Source organism: Hylobates moloch, unplaced genomic scaffold (assembly GCF_009828535.3).
Source record: "Hylobates moloch isolate HMO894 unplaced genomic scaffold, HMol_V3 SCAFFOLD_3, whole genome shotgun sequence".
Taxonomy (NCBI): domain Eukaryota; kingdom Metazoa; phylum Chordata; class Mammalia; order Primates; family Hylobatidae; genus Hylobates; species Hylobates moloch.
This window is the reverse complement of record NW_026652278.1, coordinates 150,215,149-150,241,283: the sequence shown is the minus strand read 5'-3', so window position 1 is coordinate 150,241,283 and position 26,135 is coordinate 150,215,149. Positions and strand designations below refer to the sequence as shown.

The 26,135-nt window shown below is 32.0% G+C and overlaps 1 protein-coding gene across 5 annotated transcripts in view; it reads left to right on the top strand.

Annotated features, from left to right (window-relative positions):
* The window catches only part of FSTL5 (follistatin like 5), a 786,207-nt gene that overhangs the window by 604,860 nt on the left and 155,212 nt on the right, over positions 1–26,135 (top strand). For all 5 annotated transcript variants that reach the window (XM_032148724.2, XM_032148716.2, XM_032148719.2 and 2 more), the window contains exon 9: positions 24,418–24,579. In XM_032148724.2, coding sequence (XP_032004615.1) covers positions 24,418–24,579 — 162 coding nt within the window. The remainder of the gene's footprint in view (positions 1–24,417; positions 24,580–26,135) is intronic.

Below are 26,135 nucleotides of genomic sequence, written 5' to 3'. Positions count from 1 at the left end.
TTTCTCTGTGTTGTTTTTCTGCTAGATGCTTTGTCAGATCTTTATTATGTATAATTTATGATTATTTCTTCCATATTATGTTTAAATTGTAGTTCTATTTAAAATAGTACAATGACATTTCTAAAGCTCAAAACAATAGCTTCAGATGATTCAGGCAGTGATCACAAGTTATGACTGGAATTATCTAATTAATCTTTATGTTATTTAGCATACTTTATTGTATCATGTAATATATAGTAAATCTGATTTCATTCATTGACATCTGTGTCATTTTTAAACTTGACCAAATGGGAAGAATGTTTTATAAATTAACAGTAAAACAGATCATCTTATGTAATAGTAATTCAGAAAATAATTTTCTGCCTCAGGTGTGCTGGGAATATATTGAATACATTTCCACATGCTGTACCTAGGCTTTTATGAGTTCTCCAGATTAATACCTTTTAATGCTTTCTTATACTTATGAGTAATTATTGTAATTCATTTCCTTGATTTTGCTACTCCCTCCTTCCCTCCATGAGATACGAAAATATGTTCGTCATCACTAATCATCAGAGAAATGCAAATCAGAACCACAATGAGATACCATCTCACACTAGTTAGAATGGCCTTTGTTAAAAAGTCTAAAAACAACAGATGCTGGCAAGGCTGCAGAGACAGGAATACTTACACACTGCTGGTGGGAATGTCAATTAGTACAGCCACTGTGGAGACCAGTTTGGCGATTTCTCAAAGAACTAAAACTTGAACTACCACTCAATCCAGAGATTCCATTACTGGGTATACACCCAAGAGAAAATAAATTGTTCTGTCAAACGATATATGCAGCCCGAAGTTCATTACAGCACTATTCACAATAGTAAAGACGTGGAATCAATTTAGGTGCCCATCAACTGTGTGTTGGATAAAGAAAATGCGGTACATATATGCCATAGAATGCTATGCTTAGCTTCCACTTATAAGTAAAAACATGTGGTATTTGTTTTCCATTACTGAGTTACTTCACTTAGGATAACTGCTTACAGTTTCATCCAAATTGCTGCAAAAGACATTATTATGTGTTTTTTTAATCGCTGAGGAGCATTCCACGGTGTGTATGTGTATATATATATATATAAAACACAATTCACAATTGCAAAGATATGGAACCAATCTAAGTGTCCATCAACCAATAAAGAGATAAAGAAAATATAATATATAATATATAATATCATATTAATATATTATATATAATATATATTATTTTATATATATTATGATATTTTCTTTATCTCGTCATTGTTTCATCTATCAACCGATGGACACTTAGATTGGCTCCATATCTTTGCAATTGTGAATTGCCTTATGATGAACATATGTGCACGGATGTCTTTTTTATATGATGACCTGTTTTTCTTTGGGTATATATCTAGGAGTAGGATCGCTGGGTTGAATGACCGATCTACATTTAGTTCTTTGAGAAATCTCCACAGTTTTCCATAGAGGTTGTACTAATGTACATTCCTACCAACAGTGTGTAAGTGTTCACTTTTCACTGCATTTGTGCCAACATCTACTGGTTTTTTTTTGGGGGGGGGGAACTTTTTAATAATGGCCATTTTGACTGGGGTTAGTGTCCCATTGTGGTCTTAATTCCCATTTCCCTGATGATGAACATTTTAAAATGTATGTTTGTTGGCCATTTGTATGTCTTTTAAAAAAATGTCTGTTTATGTCATTTGTCCACTTTTTAATGGATGATTTTTTTTTCTAGCCAATTGGTTTGAGTTTCTTGTAAATTCTGAATATTAGTCTTCCGTCAGTTGTCTAGTTTGTGAATAATTTCTCCCATTTTGTAAGTTGTCTATGTGCTACATTAATTATTTCTTTTGCTATTATAGCACACTAGTTCTTAAAGTTATCAGGGAACAAGTATTGGCATGTGTGTTTCACTTTCTCTGGCCTAAGTCAGGTCATTTTTGAAGGCCCAATTTATGTTCCATGTTTTACCTCAAGATACCAATGAACATGGCAGTTCACAGTAATCTATTCCACCTCAGACATCTTGCATTACTAGATACTTTTCCATTAGTAGTAATTAATTTGATAATCATGTCACCTTTATCAGGTTTTTAATGTATATGTAGTCTTAATAATTAGATTTCCAATGAAAAATAGCCATATCTCATAAATTTTTGTTTTATTTCATAGGTTTGGTTTTGTGAATAGTAGACAGTAAACAAATTTTTAATGATCTACTTTGTTTATTAAACTGGAATTTAAAAAATATATATACTGAAATGATTAATTAAATGGTTTGTGGATAGGTGGAATTTGGCCATTCTACATGAAACCATTGCATTTATGTCTCAAGTTATATTACCCTCACAAGAAGGAAATCAGCACTCAGGCTAATCTTAGAATAGGTTAACAATTAAGTGTTTTCATGCCATAGCGAAGATATTATTCTGACCTACATGGGATTTTTGAAATTTAAGTGGCAGGCAAAGAGCAAGCTGTGTGCTTATTGCAAAAGGAAAACAGCTTGAAAAGGTACCAAGATTTCATTTCTGGCCTGCTTAAAATTTCTTTTAATAATCAAGACTGCCACTCATGTAAGATAAATAATTATATATAAGGATCACAGAGAAAAGTGTGTTAATGCAACTAGCATTTTTTCCCTCAAAAACATATATATGTATTTATTTCAATATATTTATTGAGATTACAGTAAGTTTATGTGGATTTCCATTTACTTGACATTTACTAAGCAAACCTACTTCTAAGAATTTAATGCCAGTCAAAAATTTCATATTAATCAAATGCAAAAAGATGTTCTTATGGCTAATTATAATAAATATAATGATGATGACGCAAGATATGTCAAATGAATCCCAGAAATCTGTATAGATTGGAGGGTTTTGATTAGTTTGCTGTGAATAAGGAGGTCTGAGAGGCACTTATGAATTCTTCGCTTTCGGCCCCACATTTTCAGCTAACACAAATCATTTTAAGTAAACTTTGCCAGAGGATAAGTAGAAGGTTCCCTGTTCTGTGGCTTCTGTGATAGCGATTTGGGAGTGTATTTTATAACAAAATACATATAATTTTGTGCATCATATAGTTTTATAAAATATTATCAATAGAAAAATATATCATTTGTGACTATCAGTGTTCTGTCACTATTATAGATAATTTATGCTATTGAATTGGAAGTTTCCTCCAGCTCATTTTTTGATTTAACACCAGTGAATTTTTAGAATAAAAACAAATAATATGCAAGCAGAACACCTAGTGATAACACCATTCCTGACACCCACAATAGGCATCTCCCCTACAAATGCTACTCTGAGTTAGACGGCATTAAATAATAATAACAATATGTCTTAGGAAGTATCTAAAAGTTTATAAATAATAAAAATGCATTTAACAGTAATTATCATGTATTAATAAAAGATTAAAGATTATAAGTATCATTTCAAAAGTGAATATTTACAGGTGATACATTACTATGTCAAGGAAATAGTAAATTGTTTATTGAAAGCAAATTTTAGGAATAAAAATTAATAAATTAATTATGAGTTAATTAAATAAATTATATTAGTTATCAATTAATATATTTCAGCAAATATTGTTATATTTTAGCAAAAGATATGGTAAATAGTAGTGCCATCTATTGATAAAACTAAAAACTGCAGTTTCTCCTTAAGAAAACTGAACACTTTTATATGTATAGGAATACAATTCCAAAGCTAATGATTCCTTATTGTTATGATTATTATTATGTTATTATAGGATCAGGTCATATACTGGAACTGTGTTAAAAATGTTTGTGTGTGCACATGCATATGTACATATATATATACATGCATATATACACATATATAATTTATAATGTGATGGTTCTGATAATATACATCAAGTATTGTTGTAGAATTAATTAGGCTGGCTGCTATTTATCTGAGTAATGTAAATTTGAATACAAATATATTTTTCACTCTGAAGAAAATTCATATCAAATGTTTATAAAATGTCTAGACAATAAATATCAATGTGGTGGGTGAGGGACATAGTTTTATTTTTGTTCCTTTTATTATAATATGCAGATAATTTTTAACGCATAAGCATTTGCATATCTTCTTTTTAGCATTCTACTATGACAATTTTTGTGTTGTTTTTTCTTTTCATTTTGGCTTAATTACATATAGTAATGCGCTACTACTTAGAAAACTTTCAAAACAGGTTGGCACTTCTAACCAATTTAGATTATAGTAATGTTATTCCCAATAATTCTAAATCATACCATAACTTTTCCAAATTTGCCTTAGTATAACTGACAAGAACAATCTGCGCACTTTCTGGCCAAATTGTTGGGGAGAAATAAGACTACAGAAAAGATAGGAGTAGAGAGCAGTGGTAATATCCATTGACTTCTACGGTGTGATTAGATTATTTGTTGCAGGGACGTATATGCCACAGCATTAATAGGTACCATGGAGGAAGCAGTAAGATTGACAAAAGCATAAATAATGATAAAGAAGCACATCCTAAATAGTGAGGCACAAAAATGGAGGCTGACATGAATTAGAGCCAACTTTGAAGTACAATGACCACTATCAAACAAACAAAGCCTGGGAAAATAACAAATGGTCAGAATGTGGAGAATTTGGAGCCCTTATTCACTGTAAGTGGGAATGTAAAATATTAGCACTTCTGTAGAAAACAGTATATTCATTTCTAAAAAAAAATAGCAATAGAATTGCCATACGATAAAGCAGTTCCACTTCTGGATATATAGCCAGAAGTTTTCAAAAAAAGATCTCAAAGTAATATGTCTACACACATATTCGTAAGAGTATTATTTACAATAGCTAAAATATGGAAGCAACCCAAGTGTTTGTTGATAGATAAATGGAGAAGTAAAATGTGGTATGTCCATAAAATATGTTTCCAGTTAGGGTGAGTCATATGTAATATTGTTCACGGTTTGGAGGGCAGAAAGAAATCAAAAGCCACTTTTGAATGTGGGGACACAGCCACCATGTGACCTTGTAGCCCACACATATTGCTGCTAATCTAGGGCTCATGTTGTTGTTACATCCTTCAGACTTAAAAAGGAAGACCATTATGCAATATGCTACAACATGTATGAACCTGGAGGACATTATGCTAAGTGAAATAAGCCAACTACAAAATGATAAATATTGTATAATTCTATGTATATGAGATACTTTCAGGAGTCTAAAATCATAGAGGCAAAAAGTAGTTATTGTGTAGTAGTTATGGAATTTCAATAGCAAGAGTTATGGAGATGGGTGATAGTGATGGTTGCACATTATGAATGTGTTTAATACCGCTGCACTGTATACTTAAAAGCAGTAACAGGGTACATTTTATATTATGGGTACTTTGCCACAATAAACAAGGTTAAAAAAATCAAATAGATTTGCATACACTAGCAATGACCAATCCAAAAACAATATTAAGAAAAAAATCCATTTATATTAGTATCAAAAAATAGGTAATTAAGAGTAAACTTGACCAAATAAGCAGAAGACTTTTATACTGAAAGCCATACAAATTATAAATTATAGAAGAATTATAGAAATAAATTATAGGAGACCTAAATCAATGAAAAAACATACTATGTTGATAAATTTCAATACTTAATTTTATTAAGATGGCAATACTCCCCAAATTGATGGGCAGATTCCGTGCAGTTTCTATGAAAATCGCAGCTGTCAGAAATTGACAGGCTAATCCTAAAATTTATGAGGAAATTCAAAGGATCTGGAATGGTCAAAATCATCCTGCATGTGAAGAACAAACGTGGGGAACTCACACTTCCCAATTTCAAAACTTCCTACAAAGTGACAGTAATGATAGTGGTGTGATACTGACACAGCATAGACATAGATCAATAGAACAAAACTGAAAGAATTAGAGGAGGGAAAATGAACGTCCAGTGGGGAAGAGCAAGAAAAATTGCAAACCCATGAGCATGAACTGGAGTCCATGAGATTGGCTTAGTACCCAAGTCCATTCTCATCGCCTCCACTCTCAGTAAGGTGGGTGTCCTGAGATTCTGGCTCCCATTGGACAGAACCAGATGCATGCCATGCCCAGGAATTGGCCAAGCTGAGGGCAAGTGGAACAATTGCAGACTATTGTTCCACACCTACAACACATGCCTTAGCTTTGCAACAATGTGTGTGGGCTACCAGGTTACATAGTGACTGTGCCCCAGCACTCAAAGTGGCTTTAATTTTTCTTCTGCCCTCTAATCTTTGAACAAAATTAAATATGACCCACCCTAACTGGAAATGTAGAAGAAAAATAATTCTGGGGAATATAGTTCAGCCTAGCCAAGTTGAGACATTTACAAGCTACTATGATTTTTTGCTTTTTCTTCACACTAATGAAAACATACTGTATACACTTTTCTTCCTTTTTTTTGCCTTGTTATTATTGTTCAGTTTTTTGAGCTACAATTTTTATCCCATTAAATTCCCTGTTAAAGTGCACAATTTAGTGTTTTTTGGAATATCCTCAGAGTTTTACAATCCTCACCACTATCTTAACTCGATAACATTTTCACCAACCCAAAAAATAACGCGGAGCCAATTAACAGCCACGGGGCATTCATCTCAAACCATGCAGTTCCTGGAAATCACAAATCTACTCTCTCTTTCTGTGGATTTACCTATTCTCTCACTTTCCATTTATCTTCCCATTTTGACTGCCAGTTCTGTGAACTTCAAGCTCCAAAATCAGACAGGAAGATAAGAGTCTCACAGAGATACTTTTTCCAGCTCCTGCAGTTGAATTCTGTAAGGTCAAATTCCTGTAACAAATATCTATCTGTCTATCATCTATCTATCTATCTATCTATCTATCTATCTATCTATCTATCTATCTATCATCTATCTATCATCTATCATCTAAAATACAGTCATGCACTGCAAAACAACATTTCTGTCAATGATGAGCCACATGTAAGATAGTGGTCTTATAAGTTTATAATGGAGCTGAAATACTCCTATTCCCTAGGGATGTGATAGCTATTGTAATGTCACAATACAATGCATTACTCACATCTGTGTTGATGCTGGCGTAAAAATTCTGCTGTGCTACCAGTAATACAAATGTATAGCATATACAATTATGTATACTACATAATACTTGATAATAATAATAATAAATGACTATGTTACTGGCTTATACGTTTACTACACATTTTAGTGTCATTTTAGAGTGTACTTCCTCTATTAATTAAAAAAATGTTAACGGTGAAACAGCCTTAGGCAGGTCGTTCAGTAGGTATTCTAGAAGAAGGCATTGTTGTCACAGCAGATGACAACTCCATGTGTGTTATTGCCCCTGAAAGACCTTCCAGTGAGACAAGATGTGGAGGCGGAAGACAGTGATATAGATAAAGACAGGACCTACACAGGTTCCCTGACCCTGTGTAGGGCTCAACTAATGTGTGGGTTTGTGTCTTAATTTTTAACAAAAATGTTTAAAAGGGAAAAATTAAAATAAAAAAATTCTATAAACAGAAAAAAAATCTTATAAAATAAAAATATAAAAAATTCATACAGTTGTACAATGTATATTTGAAGCTAAGTGTTATTACAGAGTCAAAAAGTTGAAAAAATTAAAAAGTTTAAAAAGTAACGAAGTTACAGTAAGCTAAGGATAATTTATTATTGAAGAAGGAAAAATTTTGTTTTTTTTTTTTTGAGACAGAGTCTTGCTCTGTCGCCCAGGCTGGAGTGCAGTGGCGCAATCTCAGCTCACTGCAAGCTCTGCCTCCCGGGTTCACGCCATTCTCCTGCCTCAGCCTCTCCGAGTAGCTGGACTACAGGCACCCGCCACTACGCCCGGCTAATTTTTTTGTATTTTTAGTAGAGACGGAGATTCACCGTGGTCTCGATCTCCTGACCTCGTGATCCGCCCGCCTCGGCCTCCCAAAGTGCTGGGATTACAAGCGTGAGCCACCAAGCCCGGCCCAGAAAATTTTTTTTATAAATCTAATATAGCCTGAGTGTTCAGTGTTTATAGTGTACAGTGGTGTATAATAATGTCTTAGGCCTCTATATTCACTCACCACATACTCATTGACTCAGCAACATCTAATCTGATAAGCTTCATTCATGGTAAGTGTGCTATACAGGAGTACCATCTTTTATATTAGATCTTAATTTTACTTCACCTTTTATATGCTTAGATATATAAATACCATCATGTTACAATTGCCTACAGCAGGGGTGTCCAATCTTTTGGCTTCCTTGGGCCACAATGGAAGAAGAATTGTCTTGGGCTACATGTAAACTACATTAACACTAATGATGGCTGATGAGCTAAAAGAAAAAAAAATCACACAAAAAAAAAACTCATAATGTTTTAAGAAAGTTTACAAATTTGTGTTGGGCTGCATTGAAAGCTGTCTTGGGTCGCATGTGGCCTGGAGGCTGCAGATTGGACAAGCTTGGCCTACAGTATTCAGTACAGTAAGATACTGTACAAGTTTGTAGCCTGGGAGCAATAGGCTATACCATATAGCTTAGGTGTGTAAATAGGCTATAGCATCTAGGTTTGTGTAAGTACAGTATGAGCTTCCCATGGTGACGACATCACCTACCAATACATTTCTCAGAACGTACCACCTTCATTAAGTAAGGCATGACTACATTATACATGCATATTATATATTTATTATGCATAATTGTATTTATAAGTTTATACAATAAATCTTCAAAATGCATGAGAAACCATTAACAGTTGTTAACTTGCTTGCAGGAAGAGAGAGAAGTAGAAAACAGGAAGATAGAAATGAAAGGGAGACTTTTCACAGTGTACTTTTTGTATGTTTTATCTTTTCAACCATGTGAATGCATTGTCTGTTCAAAAATAATGAAATCAGAAGTGACAATTTTAAAACTAAAATGTACATTTAAAAAGTGGAAAGAGTAGAGGATGAATAAAGAGATAAAGGACAATGAAGGAAAGTAAGAAAAAAAGAAGAAAAGGAAAGAGAGAAGAAATAGAAGGAGAAAGCAAAGGAGAAGAAAGAACAGGGAGGAGGATGGAAGGAAATAGAAGGAAACAGGAGTTATTTTAGGAGTCATCAGAAAGTTAAGAGTTATTAGAAAGTGGAGTCTAATTAGGAAGAGAAAAAAGGAGAGGATATAGATTAGAAACATCAATGCAGGTTTTTATGAAGAGATTCACCATATGTAAATCTTGGGAGGCTAATACAGACCAGGTAATGAAGGATATTTTAGGTTGAGTAGTTTGCATATTAATCTGAAAAATGGAGAATGCAGTAAAGGATTTTAATTAGATTAGTTGCAACATCATACATTCAATTTTAAAATAACTTTGTTAGCAGTATGAAGAATGAAGAATGAATTTGTGCAGAGCTGTTGAGAGGAAGAGCAGTTCACAGGTTTTGCACAAAGGCTGGAAATAGTGAAGGCCTAAACTGAAGGAAGAAAAATGTGAAAATTTGAGATAAATTGATAATAAATATGTTGCCATAAATAACTGGATGGGGGTTGGTTGGGAGAGTTACTAATGAGTTAGAGTGAAAAGTCACAGAGGGCTACCAGTTTTCTAATTGGACTAGATAGTGACTTCATTGCTTTCAAATAAACTTATAGGAAGCATGCTATTTTTAACTAGAAGGTGGCATATTGAGAGATGACCTCTATGAATTGTTGGTGCCAGCAGCCACTTTTCCACTAATAGTGTGGAAAAGCAGTGAACTATATTAAATACAATCAGAGGGAACCAGAGCGGTGTGGACGCAGAGAATATCTAGGGACCAGGAGCGGAGGATTGAGTGAGAAAGTTAGAGTAACATTTTGAGAGTTCCAGTGGGGTGGCATTTTTCTTTGAGCTACTCATTGTGGACTTCTCTTTACTACTGATATAAATTATGTTTCTTTAAAGTAGACCAAAAATATTTAATTACACTTTTCAATTTTGAGATAACTGTAAATTCTTATGTAATTTTAAGTAAGAGTGCAGAAAGATCCTGTAAAACTGTAGCACATTCGATCGACATATTGACATTGATACAGTCAAGTTGCAGAAGAGTTTCATCACCACAAAGGCCCTAGTGACACCCTTTTGGAGCCACACTGAGCTCTCTCCTACTCCCACCAACTCATTAACTGCTGACAACCACTAATCTGTTCTTCCTTTCGATAGTTTATTATTTCAAGAATATTATATAAATGGAGTCATACATTGTATATCCTTCTGGGATTGTTTTATAAAACGTTTTTCACTCAGCATAATTATCTGGATATCCATCTGCATTGTTGCAAATATCCACAGTTCATAGCTTTTATTACTGTATAGTATTCTATGGTATGTATGTAAAAGAGTTTGTTTATTTGCAGAGGAACATATGGGCTTATCTCCTAAGGACACATTCTCAAAAAACATCACCATCTTTAAGCGACACATGACTGAACCTTAAGGTTCAGTCTGTATAACTTATATGCGCACATATAACACATATGCACGCGTTAGTTTCTCAAATATGGGCTTATTCTCTATAAGTTACTCAGGATTTTTCTCATTTAAGATATCTTAGATTTATTTTTGGGCAATATATGTAACTTAGCTCATTTTTTGTTTAATAAAATTTCACAGTATGATAGTATGATATAATCTGATCATCAATTTTAATATTGATCACTCAGATTTCACAAGTTACTCTTATATGCAAGTGTGTACATAATCATCCTTGTACTTACATACTGGTGCTTTAATTTCTTTAGATTAGCTTAATCAAAGAAGAATCATTACTTTAAAAATCACATGAATTTAAAAATGGGTAGATAATGCTATATTGCTATGCTAAAATTTTGTAGCAATTTATTCTCCCAAAATTATCTATGCTAATGCCTGTCAAGTTAGGGAATATTCTAAACATTTTTAATTTTACTAAGTGTAAAATAACAGCATAACTCTCCTGTATTTGGAGTTAGACAGTTTAGTATGTTTGTCATGAAATTTTTTATAGATTTGAAGACTGAAGATTAAAAATTCTAGCATACTTACTAATAAAAAATGAGAAAAAATTACATAATAAATGGTGTAAATAAGGTGCAGAAATATTTTATCTTTGTTTAGTAAGTTTTAGGCTTATGATTTATACATAATTTTTAAGGCTGCTCTTTTATTTGTAGTTTTGTCATTTAGAGATTTCTTTTGAAAGTTGTTGGTTAAAGTATAAAGTGATGATACTCAAAAAAGGGTACTATTGCTTTATTTAAGAGTGCTTTTTCAAAAATTAATTATCCACATGACTTTATCAAATTAATTTTGTAGCTCAGTATTACATGAGAACTTCCAAATACAAAGAGTTCATTTACAATTCCCATTAAGAAGCTCATTCTGAAATTAGGAAACTATATTTATAACTCTCAGTTTATCAGTTTATATAAAAATTGTTCTAAGACAAATTAGGTAGTTTCTAAAGAAATTACTTCATTTTGATAAAATGAACTTAATCCAGGATAATATATATATATATATACATATATATATATATATAATCTCTTACAGAGAAATACGAACTAAGTTTGTATAAATATGGATGAATATAACCCGCTAAATCTTAGTGGGTTTTTTTTTGCTTTTTTACATATATTAGTTTGCAATAAAACTTCCTGAGCAAAATTATCTAATATTAGTAATTTTTATCATCTACTCTGTTTAAAAGATCTTCAACAATATTATCATGAATTCATTTCTATCTGCATAGTGTTTTATATTTTAAAGTGTTGTCTTATTCTTTCCTCATAATGTTCATTTTACAAATGAATAAACAAGCACTCATAGATTTGGAGTGAGTATCCCAAAATCACATAGCTAGTCAGTTATAGCTTGTAATCAAAATCTTCCTCTTGAGTAATCCTGTCTGATGCAAGGCATATTATATTTTATAGTCTTACATGTTGTTAAAATTCTTCTGTTTCTTACACAAATGGTGGTAGAAGATAAGGCTAGCTAGAGAACTAGCTGTAAGAAAAGTTATAAACAAAAGCTCCCAGAATAATATATATTTTGCAACACATTTTAATATAATATTGAAAGACAAATGTTTTCTTTATGTTTAAGTCCTAATGCAATGCTTTCATTACCTTCTAGTTGCAAAAATTGCCTATTTACAGGGTGTATATATATATATACACACACACTATTGAGGTGCAAATGTGAGTAAAAAAGAGCTGAGAAGGTGTTCGATCTGTTTAAAATATGTTTAGATACAGCTTTGAATAAATCTATTCCTACGTTGTATTTAGATAGGGTTTACATTTACATCTGGAACATTAACCCAGTTTGGAATACGTCATGCTTCCACTTCCCTCCCTCTAGTCTTGACAGACATTGCTGATCAATTATAGTTTTCTTGCGTGTTGAACCAGTTCATGGGCTTAGGCAGGTTCAATTCCCATCTCTAAGAAGTTCATTTCTACTAATCAGTTGGTATTGACAAGTGAAATTAAACACATTTTCTGTTCCTCTTATTAAAAGTCTTAGACATTCTCTGTGTAGCCAGCAAAAAAACCCCTCATATTTTCAAAAACAACAAAACGTGAATGTGAGTGGACAAAAACCTTTGCTTGCTGACTCGTGCCTAGCAATGGGCTGGGAATTTACCAGAGAGTGTTTCCTTTAATCCATTTAATCCTCAGAAGAGTTTCAAATTTTACAGATGGAGAAATCAAGACTCAGAAATGGGATATTTTATCCCTTACAGCATAGCAGAAAGTATTAGAGATGCATTCAAATTTTCTGCTTAGGAGGAGGTTACTGTAACGTCTCAGCTACACAACTCCTGCCTCAAATAATCACTTTGAGAACTCCTGATCTCTAAATTAGATATACATTAAATAAAATTAAATAAAATCTATCAAAAAGAAACCAGCCTCCAGCATGTGCCAGGCTATGTTTTTTTCTCATTTATTCTTTCTTTTCTTTAGGTTTAGAGAAACAACATCTTACGTATTATCATCTTAAACACTTTTGTTATATTTTCTTTTGTGTTTCAGAGAGCATTTCTTAAAATGGTGACTTTTGAGACTTTGAAATTGAGGATTAAAAAGGCCACTAACTTTAAAGATTAGTAGACTACATCTAAGTTGATTAAACTAGGATGAACTGTCTCTTTCAAAATAGGTTAAAGCGTTGTAATTTCTTACAATGTCATATGATAAATAGGAAGACCCAATAAAAAAACTCACCGAAGTTTATGACCCTAAGAATGTTGCTCTTCATTTATATTTTGCCTCCAACATTTGTTGCATCCTCTACACTTTCATGAAGACTGCAGTAATGTGATCAGAGAGTTCTGTAATATTGACAAGAGGCAGTGTGAAAGTCATGAATATAAAAAGACTGCTTTGGGACAAAGTTAAAGAGAAATTGATGGCTTTAATAATGTCAGAGACAAAAGGTATTGGACAAGCTCAGTAGCATTTAAAATATTTATTAAACTGAGTCTGTAATTTTTCATAGGAAAGTTGCTTTAATGACAAAGGAAGTCATAATACAAACAGAACAATCCAGCTGCCGCTGAGTGAGCACTACTTCAGAGACATTTATATTCTTACCCTCAAGCTTTCTTAGAACCTTTTCTAACAGTTGCAGCTGTGTGGATAATTTGTGGAAGAGCCATGATAGAATTCTTCAAAAGAATACAAGATAATAGCATCAAGAAAAAGGAAAAAATAGTCAGTGCTTAGTTGTTTACTTACCAGTGACCTGACGATTCACCTTAAATTCATTTTTGCTTTCAGTTAGAATGAAGTCACTGTATTGGGTCAGTGATCTCTGCCTCTTGACTAAATTCAGGCTTCTAAAGCAGCCAGGTTATGCTGTCTCCATAGTCTGCGGCAATAATGCAGAAACTTCTAAAGAAAGATCAGTGTATGAAAGTATGAAGAATGAGAAAAAAGTAAGACTTAGCCTTACAGAGATTTTTTTTTCACATTAGAATCTTTCTAATATTGGATTAGAAGCATCATTACATTAAATGAATTCTATTAGATCCTTCCTATTGTAGAGAGAAGTACGGGTCTAGTCTAATGCAGTTAAGTTGCTATGGGCCTTTGAGAAATATATCTATCTACCCTTCCTTTTTTTTTCCTACTATCATCATAAAACACATCATGGTTTTCGGATGATAAATGTTTAGAAGGATTCCATATAAACACCAAAGTTTCCAGAAAGAAAAACCTGTGTAAATGTAAATATACTTTATTTTATTTAGTTTCCTCCATTTTTCATTTCTATTTTTTTAAGTATCAGAACCTCACCTTCATTTCTAAATTTGTGTAACATTAAAATGTACCAGTCTTACGTATTCTTAGAGCAATTGGTCATGTGTATATAGTATCTGATTATTTACATTTGATGCTTTATGAACCATCAGATGAACTAAATAAAATTTTATTAGTTTGATTTATTTAAATGGTGATGTCATTTTTAAACTGAGCAATAGTTCAGTTTCCTTGAAAAGTTACATATATTTGAGATGCATTATTAATACTGCTCTGAAATACTATAAATGCACTAATTTATTTGACCTTTACTTTTAAAATACAATTTTTTCCAGGATCTCTAATATGCCTTATATGTTATAGCTAACAATCTAATTCATAATTTAATGTGGATGCCAAGTAGTCAAATTCCAGTAGATACTTTTATAAAGACATATATTATTAGGACCATATGAGACAATTTAAGCTAAGAATGTATTCTTTTTTCAATGCTGCACTTGGCTAATTTCAACTTGAACCTATCACTCATTGGATGTGTAATATAGAAAAGAGAGCAAGTGAGTGATGGAGAAAGTTGCCAGCACAATGTACTGTGCTCAGGAGTTGCTCAGTGAATAGCTATATATTATTATCTTAAAACTCAAAAATAAACAAATCAAGTTTTATACTTTACCTAATTTTTAAATAAAATATATATATTTACATCCTTTTGTATCTCCTTCTATTTTAGGTAACAGAAGTTTACTTGATTACATTCTTGTAGAATAAATTGTAAAATGTAATGTCAACTTTTTATGATGTTTCTGTATTTATACATAATATTATATTATTTGATGTTTATATTATATGATTGTATTGGATATTATTATATAAAGTAACCCAATTAGTTTAAACTATTTAAGTTGAAGGCATTTCCTGAGCTATATTAGCAAGACATCAAATATCATATGGAATTATTTAGTGTATACAAGCTTATCTTTAAATATCACCTTTTTCATAAAATATTAGGAGCCTATTTAAAGCTTTTCATGGTAGTCCATGCAAATTGGATCCTAAATCCAATGTGACAATACTTTGGTAGTCTTTATCAGTTTCTTTTTTTCATGTGTTGCCAATAGAAAGAAAAAGACAAGTTTATAGACTGCACTTCCTAACTAAAAATGACTGTAACAAATGGTTTGAAATGTTCTCTGGAGGATTATTGACTTTTTAATTCAGGCTGCCATCAATCCTCATTTATATTTCATAATATGTATCCTGGGAAAAGTAAGCTGCTTTTAAATGTGTAGCTTGTCACTGAGGTTAAATAGTTGTTATGACAATCACTTATCCTTCAATTCTATGTGAGTTAAGAGACACTTTTCAGAAAATCACTAATAAACTAAGTGAGACACATGCCAATTACATGAAAGTATTATTTTTTCATGTATATAAACTATATGAGAATTAACATTTCATGTGACCAAAATTATTTTTCACTAGTTTTCTTTCTGTCCCTTCATAAGTACATCAATAAAGTAGAAGTAGCTTGGAATGCAGGAGGAAATTGAACATCTCATCTAAAAAGGTTTCCTTTGGGGAGTATCAGTGACAATATAAGTGGCCCATATAATATGTATATTTTCCAGTATGAATAATGTGTCATCTGTTGCTCTTATTGAGGTGATTAATGTGCTTCCTTCCAAACTAATTCTCAGATTTAGGCTCTCTCAATTTTTTGCTACTCCAAAGACTGTTGCAAGAAGAATTGATCCTTCCAAATCCTGTGGCAAGATAAACTTTGTCTTATTAAATATTTATTGAGAGTTGTTATTAATATCTATTCTGATTCCCTGTATGTCTTTTTTAAAAAGCTCATCTCCTAACTCTAGTTGTTAAGAGATTAGAGATTAGTCAGATTAGTCTAAATATTTTAAAGAGTGTTTTTACTCCACCCCTTACAGTGATGTGGGTTTGCCATAAGTACATTAACATATCTCTTTAAAAAGTTATTTGTTTTAACCTTCAATAAAATAAAATGCTGCAATAACTACTCCGTTCTAGATACATCAGGAGAGCCTAAACATCTGCTTTATGTCACCAGGAAAGCAGGAGATATACTAGGAGAATCATTTTTGAAAGTGTATTTAGTATTTCAAAAAAATTCACTTAAGTAGTCCTCAAGGAAAAGAATAAAATCAGAACTTGGTTTTACTCCTTGTCACTGTGCAAGCTTGTGTATGTTGTAATACTTTTGAATGAGGAATGGCAGGAAGGGTGCAGCAGATTTCTTTTTGTACTTGGAGCTTTGAAAGTCTATTATTTTTCTGCTTCTAAAAATATTAAAGGCGAGGTACAGGATACAGTCTCAACTATGGACACTAAGGGTTACCGGGCCTTTCTGAAGACACCCTCCCCTGCCTCATTTTGCTCTGTGTAGTTAATATGAAGCTAGTTTAATATTCCCAGAGTATAGCTGGGAAAGGGAAGTAACAGGCCAGTAGGGTGGTTGGCTGTAGTCCTGACGTGGTGGCTTTAACTAGTCTTGGTTTGCATTACTTTTATAGTTTTAGTAAATCTGGAGGATTGACACTTATTCAATAGTCAATGAAATTTATATATACAATGGATCCTCTAGACACTAAAAAATAAGAGTGGTGAAATTAACTTTGCATGTATTTTAATCACCAAATAGAGTCTCAGATTGCTTTTGGACCTTAAAGCTTTTTATTGGCATTCTGATGGCTGAAAGAAAAGGATATCAGGTAGTTCAAAATACATGCATTAACCAGAGAGCAAATGGTCCAGGTGAACAAAACTTTTATTTCCTGTTCTTGTCTTTTGATATCTCCTGCAGAAACTTCTTTGACAGAGAACTGGAGTCCTCTTGTTTATTTACCAAGTCATATTCTTATTAAGGACAACGTATGTTACATATACTCTCATGGCAATTTTAAGTAGCAAATGCTAAATTGTAAATGTGAGATAAGAATTAGTGTGATAAGCCTGTAACATACATCCTGTGGAATTCTTCCACATGGTCTTCACTACACCAGTCACTCAGCTACATCAGGGAATTTAATGATTAAATAAGGCAAAACCTCTTCTCTCAAAGAGCCTATTATTAATCACATATATCATATTATATATTGCTCTATGATATACATTGTTTTACAATATATATTGCTTTGCAATATACAACTCTTTATTTTTATAATTCTTTTGATTTTAAGGTTCTTACATATAAGAAAACAAAGACTCAAAAATGTTTGAAAACGAACTCAAGATCACAGCACTATTAAGTAGCAAAATGAAGACCCAAAATCATCATTTGTCTCAGTCAGAATGTCTAAATGACAACAAATAAACATATTTTCATTTTCAGGGAATTTTCCAAATCTGAGATCTAGAATTCACTTGAGAAACACTTTCATAAAAACAATATGATTCTCAATAGTAAGTATGGAAATGTACCACTCTCTACAATTAAGAAAATTCAGCTGTCCAGAACTATTTGCTTTCAGTGTGAATAGATTTAATATTTATATTAAAGATAGCATGTTAATTTTTCTTGGAAAGGACAGTATGCTTTTTGATATTGGAATTAAAATGTCTATATCATTTGTTCTAATATAGTCAAATTCTCATCTAACCTCAAAAATTTACATAGCATGATCACTTGAAAATTATACAATTAATAGTCCATCATTGCGTAATTCCTGAATCATTTCCCACAAAGCTTAGTACATTATAATGGCAATTATAATGTTCTTGGAATGCCTGGCACTTGTAGGTAATTGATACAAGTATATTTACTGAATGAATGCAGGATTTCTCTCACAGCATTTTTGGTGGTAAACTGGATAATTGTCCATACAATTGCATGTGACATATATCTAACTACCTATGACATAACTCAAGTTCAAGAAGTATACACTCATTGGAAAAATACAAAAAAATTCAGCATTGTGCATATGCTGAAAATGTCTCCCCCACAACCATATTCACTACACTGCCTGTCATACTCCCCTAAACACTTCAAAATTCAGGTCATTTTCCTTTAAAGAACTTTGTGTTTTTAACTCCCATTTTTCTGTAGCTACCACACCTCTTTCAACTCTATTACAGGACATAAAGTGTTCTGTTACAATTATTGTTTCCTGGTTTTCATTATTGAAAAGCACATACTTTGAGAGTACAAGACATATGTTGCCCATCTGTGTCAACCTAACAGTTTACAGTGTATCACAGATATTAAGTAATCAATATATGACTAATTAAATGAACAAAAGTGAGCATTTTGGTAAGTGGTACCATATTTAGATTGTTTCTACAAAGATGGATTTTACCAATTTTGTGGAATGGGCATGCAAATGAAAAAAGATGGCTGGGCGCGGTGGCTCACGCTTGTAATCCCAGCACTTTGGGAGGCCGAGGCGGGCGGATCACGAGGTCAGGAGATCGAGACCACAGTGAAACCCCGTCTCTATTAAAAATACAAAAAAATTAGCCGGGCGTGGTGGCGGGCGCCTGTAGTCCCAGCTACTCGGAGAGGCTGAGGCAGGAGAATGGCGTGAACCCGGGAGGCGGAGCTTGCAGTGAGCCGAGATTGCGCCACTGCACTCCAGCCTGGGCGACAGAGCAAGACTCTGTCTCAAAAAAAAAAAAAAAAAAAAAAAAAAGAAAAAAGATTTGATGGCTAAAAATATAATTGTAACTAGAGGCAATAGTAACTAAATGTACCATGAACATGGTTTATTACTCCATTGATTTTAGTCTTATTTCATTTTTATCAATAACATTTTAAATAATGTTTTAGAATGTTTCACAAAGGGTTTGAGCACATGTTAAATATATTTATAGATAAATATATTTGTTGCTTTATTAATCTTAAAATATTTGAAATATTTTGTTACTGGTATTTACAAATATGCAAACTTGTATCAGGCAAACATACCAAATTCACTTATTATCACAATTCATCTAAAGAATCTTTTGTATTTTAATTTACTCTATATTATCTACAAGTGCTTAAGATAACTCTTATCATACTAAAGAAAACATTTTCTTTTTTTGTTTTCTAAAGGTAAATGACTTTTCTGCAGTTTTGGAAAAGATCATACAATTTTACTTCTTTAAACTGTTAATATGGTGAATTACATTCAGTGATTTTTTTGAATGTCTATAATTAACTCAATATATTATGGTATATTACCATTTTAGTATTCTGATAAATTTTGTTTGATAATATTTTATATGGGAATTTTTCATCTATTTTCATGAGTGACACTGACCACTAATTATTCTTTCTTCTAATGCCTTGTCACATTTTGGTATTAAGTTTATGCTGACTTCATAAAAAGAAGCTAGGGATTTTATTAGTTATCTATGCTGCATAATAAATTATCTAAAATATTAGTGGCCTAAAACAAGAAACATTTATGCTCTTTGAGATAATAGGAAAATCGAGATATGCAATAATAAACAGAGAAATGAAATAATCAAATAATTTGAGAACAGCTTAGCTAGGTGATCCTGGCACAATCTCTTTTCTGAGATTTTCTCTTTTCTGAGATTTCAATCAACATATTGGTCGGAGCTGTAGTCATCTGAAAGCTTGATTGGGGCTGGCATAGCTATTGCCAAGATTACTCACTCACATGGCTATTGGTAGGAGGCCTTAGTTTTTTGCTGGCTGTTGTCATGGGGCATCTGCCCCCTTGGCATATAGGCATCCGCATAAGACTGATTGAGTATCTTATGACATGGCAGCTGAATTCTGCAAGAGCAAGAGGACAATGAAAATATTGCAATACCTTTTATGACCTAATGCTGGATATTATGCACCATTACTTTGCCACAGCTCTGTTCATTAACAGCACATCATTAAATCCAGCCCACAGGTCCCATGTGTAAAGTGAGAATAATTAGTCTCTACCTTTTGAAGACAGGAGTGTCAACATTGATAGAGATATTTTAACACTACCAAAGAGATGCCTCCAGCCCCATTTTATTTTCTAGAAAAGCTTGTATAAAATTGATGTTATTTTTACTTTATTTTGGAAAAGTTCTAAAGTTTTCTTTGATTTAAAGTTTCTAAATAAATTAAATGTATTTAAATGTTATAAGACTTTATAGATTTTGTACTACTTTTTGTGTAGGTTCTGCTAGATGCTTGCGTTTCCAGAAATCTGTTCATTTTATTTAAAGTTACGTGTTGGCATAAGCTGTCTATAATTTGTTCTCTTTAGTTTTTACCATTTCTGTAAGAATTTAGCTCTCATTCTGACTTTCTTGGTATGCCATTTTGTTTCTTGGGGTTGCTTTTTATGATTTGTCTTTTTTTCTTTGGTATTCTATAGTTTTACTGTAATGTCTATGTATCACCTTTTTTAAGAAAGTTCATCATATTTAGGCTTTCGGAATCACTGATTTGATGTCTTACATAGAACTGAGAATATCACAATGGTTACCTCTTCAAATATTGCTCTCTTACTTCAGTTTTATATATATACATATATATAGTATATGTATATTTATAGTATTCTTAATCTATTCTATATTCACTTACTCTCTCATCTGTATTTTCTATATTTTATACCTCTGTGCTTTATTGTGGTTATGATTTTTTTCTGACTTAACTTTCTATTATCGCCTTTCTTCTTCAGCTGTATCTAATCTGGAGTTAAATACAAAGATTGAGTTTATAATTTCAATTTTTGTCATTTAAAAATATTATAGCATTTCTAGTTGATTTATTTTAATTACAACATTATGTTTTATAGCTTCCTAAATTTTTATGTTTAGCTATCAACTCTTTAAACACAGGAAGCATAGACGAGTAATAACTCCAGTTACCAGAATTTTGTGGCTTTTTAAAACTTGACTGTTGTTTTTATTTTCATTGGTTAAGTTTGTATTTTCTTGAGGAAAGCCTTGAGATATTTTGTTGCATTCAGCAAATTTGATTTCATAAACCATTTTCAAAATTATTTTAATTATAAAGATAATAGGTTCTTTAAGAGAGGTGTTCCATCTATGACTGTCAGGCACTGGGGGGTACCAGAGATTCTGCAATAAATCTTTGGACATTTTGTGGCCACTTAAATGCAACGCAACTAGTAACCCAGTACAGAGAAAGAGTTACTATGCCAGAATCTCCAGCCACAATTATTGTGGGACCACAATACTAAGCCCATTTACTTTAGTTGAGGCTGCCTACCAGAATCAGCTGATTCCCTGATATTGGCATGTATTTGTAAACCAAAAATAAGTACATAATCCTGGCTTCCCAGAAGTTTTGGAGTCTGGTAAGGTACAAGAGATAAATTACTATATTTGATTCAATGTAGCAACAGTGACAGATCTTAAAGAAATACACACTGAATTAATTAATGGCTAAAATAAAAAAATACAAAACCTCTCAAGTTGTCTTATTATTTTTTAAATTACGTGTGCACACACATGCATATGTGTATATACATGGGAGAGAGAGACAGAAAATACCTTTGATTAGTAATCAACTCTGACTTCAGAATCTTCACCTGGTTTGAGAACTGTTCTTGAGGGAGAAACAGCTGTAGCTCACTTCCATGAGCCTTAAAGTATCTTCTGTACTGATTCTGCCATTCCTCATTATATCCCTAAGTTACTTATGATTTCTGAAAATGCTTTCTGTAAACTTTTCCAGGATTTTAAGTTCTAGTCAGGAAGATAATCAGAATCAATCTATCATTTTTTCAACATTACTAGAAACAGAAAGTTATCAATTAATCCACATCTCACTTTTAATTATTGATTCTTTCTATAATTATGCCTAATGTTGTATTTAAGACATCTTATTTTAACATCAATGATTATATATATATATAAAATTGAAAAATTCTGAGATTGTATTCATCACTAGTTAATTCAGTGAGTGACTTTTATAAAGAAAATTATTTTACCTAATCAAAGTGCAATTATCAAATCAGGAAACGTAACATTAGTAGTAGCTCAATATCTAATACAGGGACCATATTTAAATTTTATCAATTCTCTTAGTAATATACTTTATAACTTATTTTTCTGAGTCCAGGACCCAATCTTGATTTGCATGTTTTATTTATTTCTTATAACTCATCTTTTTTAGTCTGGAGTGCTTCATTAGCCTCCTTTGCCTTTCCTTTCTTTTTTATTCAGGTAAAATCCACATGCCATTTAACTGTGTCAAAATGTACCACACAGCAGCTCATAACATATTTACAATGTTGTGTAACCATCACCACTATCTAAGCCTAGAACATTTTTGTCACCCTCAAATAAACCTCATATCCATTAAGCAGTCATTTCTCATTCCTCCCTTTCCTCAGTCCCTAGCAACAACCAATCTGCTTTCTGTCACCATGGATTTGCCCATTGTGAACGTTTTATAAATGGGTTAATATAATATGTAAACATTTGTGTCAGAGTCCTCTAACTTACCATAATACCTCCAATATTCATGTTGTAGAATGCATTAGTATTTTCCCCCACATATTGCATGGCTGCATCATTTTATATTCCCACCAGCAATGCTCAAGAGTTCCAGTTTCTCCACATACTCAATCAACAACATGTGATTTTCTGATTTTTGTTTATCTGTTTAAATAGCCATTCTAGAGGGTGTGAAGTGGTATCATGTAGTGGTTTTGATTTGCATTTCCCTCTTTTTGATTTTTTTTAATTTTTTAATCTTTTCATGTGCTTCATTAGCCATTTATACATCTTCAGTAGATAAATGACTATTCAGTTTTTTTGTCCCAAATTTTAATTGCATTCTTGGCTTTTTAGCTGCTGATTTGTAACAGTTCTTTATATATTCTGGATACTCTCAGAATTTTCAAATCTCTTTTCCTATTTTGTGAGTTGTATTTATACTTTTTTTATAGTGTCATTTGATGCACTACAAAATCTAACATATGTATTTTGTTTTTTTTGTTGCTTGTGCTATGGGGTCATATCTAGAAGAAACCATTGTCCATTTCTAGATCAGAAACATTTACTCAATGTTTTCTTCCGATAGTTTATTGTTTCAACTCCTACATTTAAGTCTTTGATTTATTTTGAATTCAATTTTGTTTATGGTATGAGGTAGGAGTTCAGGCTTATTTTCTTGCATGTGGTTTTCCAATTGTTGCAGAATGATTGAAAAAAAAATGACCATAAATGCAGGTTTATTTCTGCACTCTCAAGTCTGTTCCATCTTTGTGTCAGGAATGCACTGCTTTGATTACTGTAGCTTCATTGTATGTTTTGAAATAAGCAGGTATGAGCCCTCCAGCTTTGTACTTTTTCAAGATTTTTTTTCACCACTTGGGGGTCTCCTGTAATTTCACATTTATCTGAGGATAAGTTTTTTAATTTCTCAAAAATTGCAGTTAGAACTTTGATAAGGATTACACTGTACCTTTGTTTTTCTTTTACTTGTCTTTGTCAGCTTGGGAGTATGATCACCTTACCAATAGCCTTTACCAGTTTGTACCATGTTACCAATCAATTCTTTCAATCCAGGAATACAAGGTGTCTTCAGATTTATTTAGGTCTTCTTTAAATTCTTTCAACAAAATTTCATAGTATTTAGTATGAAAGTTTTGCATCTCTTTGGTGAACTTTATTTCTAAATATTTTATTTTTTGATACTGTTGTAAATAGAATTATTAATTTTCTAACAGGCTATAATAAAAAGGTTTTATTTTCCTTCCATCATATACTCATTCATTTATTTATATAACTGAATTCATAGTTTTATTTAAATCCTTATATTCCCTTGTAATTACTAATTATTTCAGTGCTCAAATTGTCCCATATTTAGCAAATCAGAGTCTCTTTTAACTGGTTTCTGTATGTTTTTGGTATGCCTCATCATTCTTTGAGGACTTCTTTAATTTCTGAAACCAGATATTCCAGGCTCATCTTATGTTTTCCCTAGCAAAATCCCAGAATAGTTTTTATACAGGTAACACTGGTACATTTCCGTGGATAATGCTATTTGGAAACTACAATCTGTAGAAATGTATAGCATCATTAAAATATATAATTTATTATTTATCTTATTGCAATTTTTGTTTCTTTTGGAAAATTAAATAGAAAATGTGAATCGCTAATTCACTTTCTCTTTCATTTTTTCCTTTAGTTCCTCCAGTCATCCGGGTGTATCCAGAGAGTCAGGCTAGAGAGCCTGGGGTAACTGCCAGTCTTAGGTGCCATGCAGAGGGCATACCACAGCCTCAGCTTGGCTGGTTGAAGAATGGAATTGATATTACACCAAAGCTGTCCAAACAACTCACGCTTCAAGGTGCTTTTTACTTGCATTTTTTTATCTTAAATGACCATGCTGAAAATTTATACTAAAATTTATAATGTTATTTGGAAAATAAAAGAAAAATGAGTGTTGGTGGCAACAGAATGTCATGAATATGAAAAAAAGTTTATATCTAAGGAATTATATGGGAAAGATTCTTTTAACATTTTAATGTTTTTAATAATAGTCTTGTCATAATGATTAATTATGTCATTATTTTGGTGATAAGTAAAATATTAAATTATGTATCTTTAAAATACTTGTCCTGTGAATTATAGCAGTTATGCTGAGCAGAATAATTAGATTCTTTTATACAAATTCATTTCTGAAGTTACTTTTTAAATGTTTAAATAATACCTTGAATATGTATTATGGAGGATTTCAATACAGAATTTTTAGCGGATTTTTTAGCATATTTTGTAAATGAAGGGAGAAAAATATCAAAAAGTTACTAAATGTTTTCCATTTACATTTTTTAAAGTTTGCATTACATTCTAATATATAAAATATTGTACATATTCTAATATTCTAATGCGTAGACATGAATAAATTACTATATATTAGATAATAATAATCCCAAATATGTGGAAAATAAACAAAACCAGGCAAGATTTGTAAGGTCAAATAATTTAAATAGTCCAAAAGCAGTTGCATATAATATATTAATTATGCTAGCATTAAAAATAAACCACAAACCTTTTTTTCATTGTTAGGGGTAACACACAACACTCATTTTACGGGAGTGTCTTCTTCATGGGCATTATAGTTCTTATTTTATGACTTTAATTTTCTTTATACTATTAAACATGAACATATGTTGTCACTTTATTACATAGAGTTCTATTATTATTCCACTTTAACAGTGGATATATATAATCATTGTACATTTTTAAATAAAACTTTTTAAAACTTCTACTTATTCTTACAAGTCAGTAGACACATGTCTGTGAAAGTGTCCTTAAACTTTAAAAACTTTAATCCTAGAAATCACTAATGTGCACACATAGGTCAGACACATTTGCACACATATCTAGTGATTACCTCAAGAGGTCTATAATCTGAGAGGAGAAGACTTATTAACAGAAATGAAATGAATAAAAGTCTAAATAGCTTCTGACTTTGTCTCTTGCCCATTTAATAGCAATAAACCATATTATAAAAGTATATCGAAATTTTGCTTCCAGGAATATACACGACAACAAATTTTTGAAGTTGTTACACTCCAGATTCAACATTTAAAAAGAGGAGGTGCTTGCAAAGAAATTACTGTAAATTTTTACAACAGGGAAAAATAGTTGAAGTTTTAAGAGAATATGACAAAAAATAAAAGGAGAGAAGAGATAATTCTACGCACATAAGGGTATAAAACTCCATGTGGCTTAATAACGATTTAATTATCTCCTTATTCATGAGGTGCTTGTTTAGTGTTTATGTGTGAAGTCCAAGTCCAGGCAGTAATTTAATATCTATGGCAATGGCTGGGATAATATGTGAATTAGAGAGAGTAAAATCCCAAGAAAGCACAAATATTTTATTAACAGGCAAGTGAA